General features: G+C 36.6%; 1 protein-coding gene across 1 annotated transcript; it reads right to left on the bottom strand.

The window, feature by feature from the left end:
• Positions 1-700: 700 nt before the first annotated feature.
• On the bottom strand, positions 701-8,291 carry LOC133335215 (tyrosine decarboxylase). Its single transcript, XM_061543516.1, has 8 exons — positions 8,162-8,291; positions 7,796-8,103; positions 7,496-7,732; positions 7,133-7,330; positions 6,752-6,966; positions 6,168-6,294; positions 989-1,500; positions 701-908 (listed from the first exon to the last, which is right to left on the bottom strand). Exons 1-8 carry the CDS (start codon positions 8,289-8,291, stop codon positions 701-703), a joined length of 1,935 nt encoding a protein of 644 aa, XP_061399500.1.
• Between the last annotated feature and the right edge of the window lie 1,435 nt (positions 8,292-9,726).

Here is a 9,726-nt window from a genome sequence, read left to right as displayed (position 1 = left end):
ATTATACTCCTTAAAAAACTCGTACTCTTAACGTACTCCAACTCGGGAGTATATTTCACTCGCGAGTAAAATCGAGCAAATCGGAGCTCTGATTTAAAGATTACATTTATAGAAGACCCCTAAGAACCCTTTGGAATATTCCATCAGCTATATAAGGCCCCTTAGAGCTCTGTCATATCTAGGAGACCTCTTAAATGTATTCAACCAATAGAAGATCAATATAGTGGAAATCCCCTAAAGCCTCGATGTTTTTAATACAAAAAATGCCTTAAAAACTGAAGTCCGCCAATTTTTTGGGGCATTCAGTTTTCGCATTGAAAAAATCAGGCCCAGGAGGGAGGTGATTTTCAAACTACATGTTAGTTTTGAGCATAAGCGGGATAAGCCAAATATAGCAGCAGAAATAACGTCCTCAAAAGAATAACCAAAAAATCATCCCTTTTGGGATTTAGTTCTTAGGTCAGGTGGGTGTATGGGGAGCGGTAGTAATACATGTGTATTTTTTTTCTTTTCTTCTTTATTTTTCTAACATTATTTATTTTATAAGTAATTTCAAGCCAAGATAGTTTAAATTTAAAGAGAGAACATTGTTTTTGGTTTTTTTCTATTCTTTGTATGTGTGTGCTGGTGCCAAATTCTATCTCAACCAGGTCCGTTCCGAGAGTCCTGTGAAAACTAGATTTCAATTTTTTGTTTTAATTTATTTTTGATTATTTGAATTAGTATTGGAATTAGTAGAAGAATTGCTACCGGCAAGACCTTTGCGTATTAGATTCGGTGACTTCTTGGGCGATTTGATGACATTGACCACACTGGCCGTGTAATCGGCTTCGGGTGAGGGTGATGAGCCGGCACCGGAATTGCGGCGAGATGATGATGGTCGCACATTGGTGTCCAGGTGGCGGAAACTAAAAAAAAAAACAACAAAAAATATTTTTTATTGTGGAAAAAATCTCTTCCCCCTCCTCCTCGCCCCTATCTTACTTACCGCAACGAAACATTACTCTTCTGACCATTATCATCATTGCTATTAAACAGGAATGCCAATGGCCAGGATATCCATGAATTGTGATCGATTGATGATTGTGTCCGTATGACCGGATTGCTACCCTTTGCCGCAATTGGCGATGCCATATCCAACGATACTTTGGGAGTGCCCGCCTTATTTATTGCAGGATTATAAATTTTCGGATCACTGACCATACGAACAAAGAACGAACGTTTCTTCTCCAGAGTATGCGTTTTCTTTTGATTAATAATTTCGGATAATTCGTCGTGTTGCTCTTTCTCCAGCAGCTCATTGGCGAAGTCAACAATTGTTTCCCACGCATAATCGATATCTTCTTCGGTGGCATTTTGTGCCACAGCACAAAATCGTATGATATACTTCTCGTTGACACAGGCCGGAACCATATGCAATTTACCCGATTCGTTAATAGCGCTCAGCAGTTTTTCATTTAGCTTATCCGAACCGTGCAGACGGAAACAGACCAAACCGAGCTGGAAAAGAAAATGAAAATATGAAAAAATTAATTTCTACGCCCAAAAAGATCTTTAAAAAAATATTTTAAAAAAATCCGCATTTATCGAAGCCCTTTATGAAAATATTTAAAAAAATCAAAATTCTTTGAACAAATACTTTTTTTAAATCCACGCCAAAAACCCTTAAAAAATATTTTTTAAAAATCCACGCCTTTTGGAATCCTTCAAAAAATATTTTGTAAAAATCTACGCCTTTTGGAATCCTTGAAAAAATATTTTTTTTTAAAATCCACGCCTTTTGGAATCCTTCAAAAAAATATTTTTTAAAAATCTACGCCTTTTGGAATCCTTGAAAAAATATTTTTTTTTAAATCCACGGCTTTTGGAATCCTTGAAAAAATATTTTTTTCAAAATCCACGCCTTTTGGAATCCTTCAAAAAAATATTTTTTAAAAATCTACGCCTTTTGGAATTCTTGAAAAAATATTTTTTTTAAAAATCCACGGCTTTTGGAATCCTTGAAAAAATATTTTTTAAAAATCCACGCCTTTTGGAATCCTTGAAAAAATATTTTTTAAAAATCCACGCCTTTTGGAATCCTTGAAAAAATATTTTTTAAAAATCCAAGCCTTTTGGAATCCTTGAAAAATATTTTTTAAAAATCCACGCCTTTTGGAATCCTTGAAAAAATATTTTTTAAAAATCCACGCCTTTTGGAATCCTTGAAAAAATATTTTTTAAAAATCAACGCCTTTTGGAATCCTTGAAAAAATATTTTTTAAAAATCCACGCCTTTTGGAATCGTTGAAAAAATATTTTTTAAAAATCCACGCTATTTGGAATCCTTGAAAAAATATTTGTTAAAAATCCACGCCTTTAGGAATCCTTGAAAAAATATTTTTTAAAAATCCACGCCTTTTGGAGTCATCGCCCATCGAAGTCATTTTCTTTGAAAAAAAAATTGTTTGCTTTGAAAAAAATATTTTTCTTAAAAAAAAAAAAATTTAAAAATCTACGCCTATCGAAGTCATTGAAAAAAATTTTTAAAAACAATTTTTATGTGTAGAAAAATAATTGTGGTCCTCAAATTCTCTTAGGCATTTTTTCGTAAAAAAATTCCGATCTCATAACAAAGTAGCAATAATTTCATCATCTACATTGATTTTGATATGAAAACTGGCCTTTGGCCAATCTGATATCCGGTTACCGATTGGCTACTACAATTTTTATTTATTTATTTTTTTTTTTTTTTTGTAATTTCTATCAAATTGAGAGTTAATTATTGATTGTAAATTGAATTAAATTGAGCTTAGGATTGACTTCGAAATTAAACAATCTGCATGTCATACAAGAAAGTGGCCTCAGGTTAAACGAAATATCAAGAAACAGGCACTTAGTGCGTGAATGGACAGATCTACGATGCTGTTGACTCGATTTGTCATAGCTCAAGGCTGTTTGAAGGCAGCAACGGAGGCATATGTTCGGTATGGTTTTGTCTTTTACAAATGTCTTTAATGAAGTTTTAATGAATTGGTGGTTAACGCACATGTTCGCTTTACACTTCGCATGATCACTCTCAAGTACCTCAACCAGTTTTGATTTTTTTTTTCGGAAGCTAGCATGACATGTCAATAAGCAACAAAAAATAAAATACCGCAATTCAACAGAATAAAATATCACAGAAGCTGAAGCCTCAAAATTTGTTTGTATAGAAAAAAAGGCATCGAAGCTGAGACCATAATGTTTAATATATAAAAATTCGGAGGTTTCTAATTCCGATGTCTTAATTTTTTCTAAAGGGAACAATGACTCAGAATCCCTAATTTTTTCTATGAGAAAAAATGTTTCAGAAGCTGACATCCAGATTTGTTTCTATACGAAAAAATAACTCCGTAGCTGAGAAGCCAATTTTTTTCCAATATCAAAATACCGTCACATTACCTACCATCAAAATCGAAGCTTATTGTTTGTCATACATGACTATGACATATGTAAGTAGTATGTATGCATGATAAGAAGTAGTCAAAGAAGAAGAAGAGAAAAAATTTTGACTTGTCTACAAATCCCACCAACAAATCAATTACAACTAATATTGGAAAGGCCAAAACACTTGAGAGGTAATGGTTGGTTGATTTCCTTTTTTATTTTTTTGATGACAGTGCCCCACCACTGGTATCTGTCAGGGCTGTGCAGCCGGAGCAGACTATGCGGCGTTACTGCTGAGAAGATACGTTTAGGTGTTTTGGCGTTGGTGGTGGTAGTATGTATTTTTCAAAATAAAATTATGTTTTCAAAATTTCTTGAAAAAAAGATAATATTTGAGAAATCAATTTCACTCAGACGAAGCAGCCAGACAACAATCTGTCAGTTCGCAAGAAAACAAATAAAACGCCCACCATTGCGGCGAATTTTGTTTTTCAAAATTTTTGAAATTTTTATTTGAATGAAAGTTAATGAGCAATTGCAATGCCTCAGAAGCTGAGGAACACTAATTTTTGTTCCATACGAAAAAAATTACTCAAAAGCTGAGGTTTCCGAATTTTTTAGGACTTCAATGGAAGTAATTTTTTAAAAAATATCTTTTCAAGGACGAATTTTTTAGGACTTCAATGGAAGTAATTTTTTAAAAAATATCTTTTCAAGGACTACGATAGTCGTACATTTTTTAAAATATATTTTTTCAAGGCATGTCTGAGGCGTGGATTTTTTTTAAAGAATATTTTTTCAAGGGCCAAAAGAGACATGGGGTGACGTAGGGGATGATAGATACCAAGCAACGGCTCTGATTGACTATAACATGGCGAGGTCCAGGCTTATCTTGGTCCCTCTTTCATCTCAATTATGGACACTGACCTCCCTATTTTCATCACCCGATGAAATAGTGAAAGACCACAATCAAGAAATCCGTGGTACGATCAGGAGTGTTGTAATGCTACTGATATGAAAAACGCAGCGTATAGGGCAACCCTGCGGACAGTAGCAACACGTAATGCGATAGAGAACTATCGGGAGAAAAGGAGAGAGGAGAAACGTATTTTCAAAAAAAAAAGAAGAAAGAGCAAGAAAAACGTAAGCGTGAGCAAATCGAGATGTACAGGAGTCAGAATGAAGTCCGAAAATTCTACCAACGGGTAAAACACCAAACCGAAGGCTTTGGTGCAGGTACATCCTCCTGTAGAGATGAAGAAGGAAACCTGGTGACAGATACATACAGCATGCTGAGGATCTGAAAGGAGCATTTTGAAAAGCTTTTGGTATCAAATTGTAGCGCTGAAGAGGATAGCCCAGAACCAATAATAGATGACTAGATGATTGACCTAACCAAGATGAAGTCAGAATAGCAATCAATCGGCTAAAGAATAATAAAGCAGCAGGTTACAAGCCGATGGGTTACAAGCCGAACAATTCAAGACTGGTGGTTTGATGCTGATAAGGATAAGGAGCATGCACCAGCTGATTAGTACAATTTGGCTAGAAGAATGCATGCCCAATGATTGGAACCTCAACATCCCGGATCCCGTGCACAAAAAAAGGAGACAAGACGATATGTGCCAACTATAGAGGAATACGTGCTATCCAGTGTGCTGTGTGAACGATTGAAGCCAATGGTCAATGACATTATTGGACCATACCAATGCGGCTTCAGACCTGACAAATCCACCATTGACCAGATTTTTACTCTGCGCCAAATCCTGGAAAAAACCCAAGAAAAACACATCGACACATTCCACCTATTCGTCGACTATAAAGCCGCATTCGACAACCCTATCCGTTCAGAGGTATATAAAGCCATGTCTGCGTTTGGCATTCCTGCAAAATTAATACGGCTATGGAGGATAACTTTAACTGGCACAAGATCAGCAGGTTAAGTCGGAAAGGACCCATCGGAGCCCTTCAACACCGAACGAGGATTCAGACAAGGTGACAGTTTGTCGTGTGATCTTTTTAACATCCTGCTGGAAAAGGTCATACGAGTGGCAAAAGTGAACAGAAATGGCACTCTGCACACCAAACAACACCGATGACATCGATATAATGGATCGAACATTGTGAGCGGTAACAGTCACCTTTGAAAAAATTGAGAAGGAGTCTGCCAAAGTGGGTCTGACAGTAAACAGCAGGAAGACCAAGCTGCTGGTATCAACGCGCAAGACGTCCAGTAGACTCGGACCAACTGTGGAACTTGAGAACTACAGCTTCGAGGTAATCAAAGATTTGATATACCTTGGTACCGCCATAAACAAAACGAATGACATCAGTTTTGAAATTCGGAGAAGGATAGTGATGGCCAACCGGTGCTACTATGGTCTGAGCAAACAACTCAAAAGCCTCTACAAGAGGCGTGGAGGTGGAGAATATTTTTTCAAGGCATGTCTAAGGCGTTGATTTTTTAAAGAATATTTTTTCAAGGCATGTCTAAGGCGTTGATTTTTTAAAGAATATTTTTTCAAACGCGTAGATTGTTTACAAATATTTTCTTTTCAAAGCCTTGGATTTTTTCAAGTGGAAGACTTGTTTTCAAAATGTAGGTCGTCGATAGGCCTGCATTTTTTATAAAATATTTTTTCAAGGGGGTTTATTTTTTTGTGCTATATTGTCTTGAGGCGAGACCTCTGGTCCTATTTATTTTCTATGAATTAAGGTTACATCAAAAATATTCCCTCTAATTTCCAATTTCCACTCACCTTAACTTGATTGCACACCTCAAAGCGCTTATCTTTGAGGACATGTTGTTCGAAGCGCTTGGCCAGCTCGATATGATGGCGAATGTATTTCTGTAATCCGGAAATTCCATATGAGCGTAACACAAACCTGTAGGTGAGAAGAAGAAAAAAATAGGGAGAGAGAGAGGACACAAAAAATTATTAAAATTAGAATTATGATCATTTATCATGGAATGGGGTGACAGGTAGGTGGGCATGTCGGCAGACCGAAAAATAAAAAAATAAATAAAAAAATTAAAAAAAATTGTAGACCTAAACGACAATCAATTTACTGTTGCTGCTGACAACTATGGAGCAACAAAATTTTGGGAATTCAAAAATAATAACACCTTTGGGATTTTTAGATGCGGATTTTTTTGGTTCGAGTCGGTTTTTTTGGCAATAACGTAAAAACAAAATAAAAACGTTTTGTAAACAACCAAAGCTGTTCAAAACAACAATTTCAAAATTGTTTAGGTAAACAAAACGTCAAAAGAAGACCATTCAAATTCGGGAGGCGTCGCTGCCTCAGCCACCTCCTCCATACCCCACTTCTTTGTACATACCACAATTTCAGTGAACGAAATCGCCGACTAAGTGGTACTCCCCAATGACGATAATCGATGGCAGCATCCGAATAGCCATGCTTGAGATACAGCGGATCCACAACCAGGGCCGATGTCAAGCGGATACGATCTCTTACCCACAGCGTTGAACAATCGAAATTGGTCAGAAGCCATTTGTTGGGATTCGTATTGAATGAGTCGGCAAATTCAATACCCTGGAATGAGAACAACAACAACAAAAAGTGATAAAGACAAAAAATTCACACCAAATATTTTTTGGGGGGTGGTTTGCAGAATATTTTCACACTTCTAAGAAGTTGGAGAATTTTTGGAATTTCCTTGGTGGGATTTTTTTTGTTTCATGTCGGCTCTCTTACTCACCTTGAGTAGGGGTTTCAATTCTGGACATATAAAAGAATTTCCCGCATAGGCAGCATCCACATGCAGCCAAACTCCGGGGAAATTTTTCAATTCTTGGCCAATTTCATAGAGATTATCGAAGGCACACGAACCGGTTGTGCCCAGAGTGGTGGAGACGAAAAATGGCACAAAGCCTTGCAGTTCATCTTCTTCCATGGCCTGAAAGGGGAAAATATATTTTTTTTATATAGGCATGGAATTAAAAAATGAAGGATTTATATAGGCATGGATTTTTTAAGGATATTTTTTTGGACTTGGATTTTTTTTTTTTAAATTTTCAAGACATGTATTTAAAAAAAAAAATGCAAGACGTTGATTTTTTACCTGTCTCAATGTTTCACCCCTCAGACTGGCATTCTCATCGGGTTCCAAAATTCGCAGTTTCACAAATGAAATCATGGCAGCCTTCTCCACACAGCTATGGGCCTCCTTCGAACAATAGGCCATCAACTTCGACAGCAAAAGGCATTCCTCGACAAAGGGATGTTGAGATTTTAAACGTTTAATGGCCTGGGCACGGGCCGCCAACAACGATACCAGAATACATTCCGAGGCAGAGGTCTAAAAACGAAAACCACCCATTAAATTTGTATTTCCGATAAATCGCGATCGCCACAATCTCACCTGTATTACACCACCACCCGTACTACCCTCCTTCAGGGCCAAAAAATGATCTGGCAAGCCGATTGCCTTACCCAACCAATCCAATACAATTGTCTCCAGTTCGGTACAAGCCGGACTTGCGGCCCATGAGAAGCCGATGCAGCCAATGCCATCGCCCAGCATATCACCCAAAATTGAAGGAAATGAATTTCCCGCCGGAAAATAGGCATGAAACCGGGGATGCTGCCAATGTGTTACACCCGGCATTATCTTGTCCTCAACATCGTTCATGATTTTATCCCAATCCTCGGGTTCATAGGGGGCCTCAGCTGAGAGGGATTTTATTGATAGCTACTAATAGTGGATATATTTTTCTTCGTAACTTACCCGGTAATAAATGTCGCAGATAACCCGGTTCCACACTGGGTGTAACCCGCCGCTCATTCAATGTCTCCAGATATTGGCAAATGTATTCCACCATTTCGGCACCTCGTTTACGAAACTCATTGCTATCCATTGTTTAGGCGATTCTGAAAAAGGGTGGGATAAAAATTTTGGAATCAGGACAATAAAAACATTTTTTTCCAGGATTATCTGGGGAGTTATTTGTTAAAGAATATTTTCAGGGCCTAACAAATCCGTGGATTTCTCAAAGAATATTTTTTCGGGGCAATCCTAGTCTTGGATTTCTTTAAGAATATTTTTTAAGGGCAGGCATTTTTTAAAGAATAATTATTCAGGCTCTGTCTGAGTCGTGGATATTTTAAAGAACATTTTTAAGGAATATTATTTCAGGGTCTGTCTAAAGCGGGGATTTTTCAATAATATTTTTTCGGGGTCCGTCTGAGGCGTGGACTTTTTAAAGAATATTTTAGGCGTGAATTTTTTAAAGAATATTTTCAGGGTCTATCTTAGGCGTAGAAGTGTAAAGAAAAATTTTCAGGGTCTTTCTGAGGTGTGGATTTTTTTAAATAATATTTTTCAGGGTCTATCTTAGGCGTGGATTTTTTAAAGAATATTTTTCAGGGTCTATCTTAGGCGTAGATGTTTTAAAGAATATTTTTCAGGGTCTATCTTAGGCGTGGATTTTTTAAAGAATATTTTTCAGGGTCTATCTTAGGCGTAGATGTTTTAAAGAATATTTTTCAGGGCCTTTCTGAGGTGTGGATTTTTTTAAAGAATATTTTTCAGGGTCTTTCATAGGTGTGGATTTTTAAAGAATATTTTTCAGGGTCTTTCTGAGGTGTGGATTTTTTAAAGAATATTTTTCAGGGTCTATCTTAGGCGTGGATTTTTTAAAGAAAAATTTTTAGGGTCTTTCTGAGGTGTGGATTTTTTAAAGAATATTTTTCAGGTTCTTTATGAGGTGTGTATTTATTTAAAGAATATTTTTCAGGGTCTTTCTGAGTGTGGATTTATTTAAAGAATATTTTTCAGGGTCTTTCTGAGGTGTGGATTTTTTTAAAGAATATTTTTCAGGGTCTTTCTGAGGTGTGGATTTTTTTCCCAGAATATTTTTCAGGGTCTTTCTGAGGTTTGGATTTTTTAAAAGAATATTTTTCAGGGTCTATCTGAGGCGTGGATTTTTTAAAAAATATATTTCAGGCTCTGTCTGAGGCGTGGATTTTTTAAAGAATATTTTTCTGGCTCTGTCTGAGGCGTGGATTTTTTAAAGAATATTTTTCAGGCTCTGTCTGAGGCGTGGATTTTTTAAAGAATATTTTTCAGGCTCTGTCTGAGGCGTGGATTTTTAAAGAATATTTTTCAGGGTCTTTCTGAGGTGTGGATTTTTTTAAAGAATATTTTTCGGGGTCTATCTTAGGCGTGGATTTTTTAAAGAATATTTTTCAGGGTCTTTCTGAGGTGTGGATTTTTTAAAGAATATTTTTCAGGGTCTTTCTGAGGTGTGGATTTTTTACAGAATATTTTTCAGGGTCTTCCTGAGGTGTGGA

This window comes from Musca vetustissima, unplaced genomic scaffold (assembly GCF_032173495.1).
Source record: "Musca vetustissima isolate MV318-11 ecotype Yass unplaced genomic scaffold, APGP_CSIRO_Mvet_v1 utg9227, whole genome shotgun sequence".
NCBI classification, from domain to species: Eukaryota; Metazoa; Arthropoda; class Insecta; order Diptera; family Muscidae; genus Musca; species Musca vetustissima.
The sequence above is the reverse complement of the archived record's forward strand: the minus strand, read 5'-3'. Positions and strand labels throughout refer to the sequence as shown.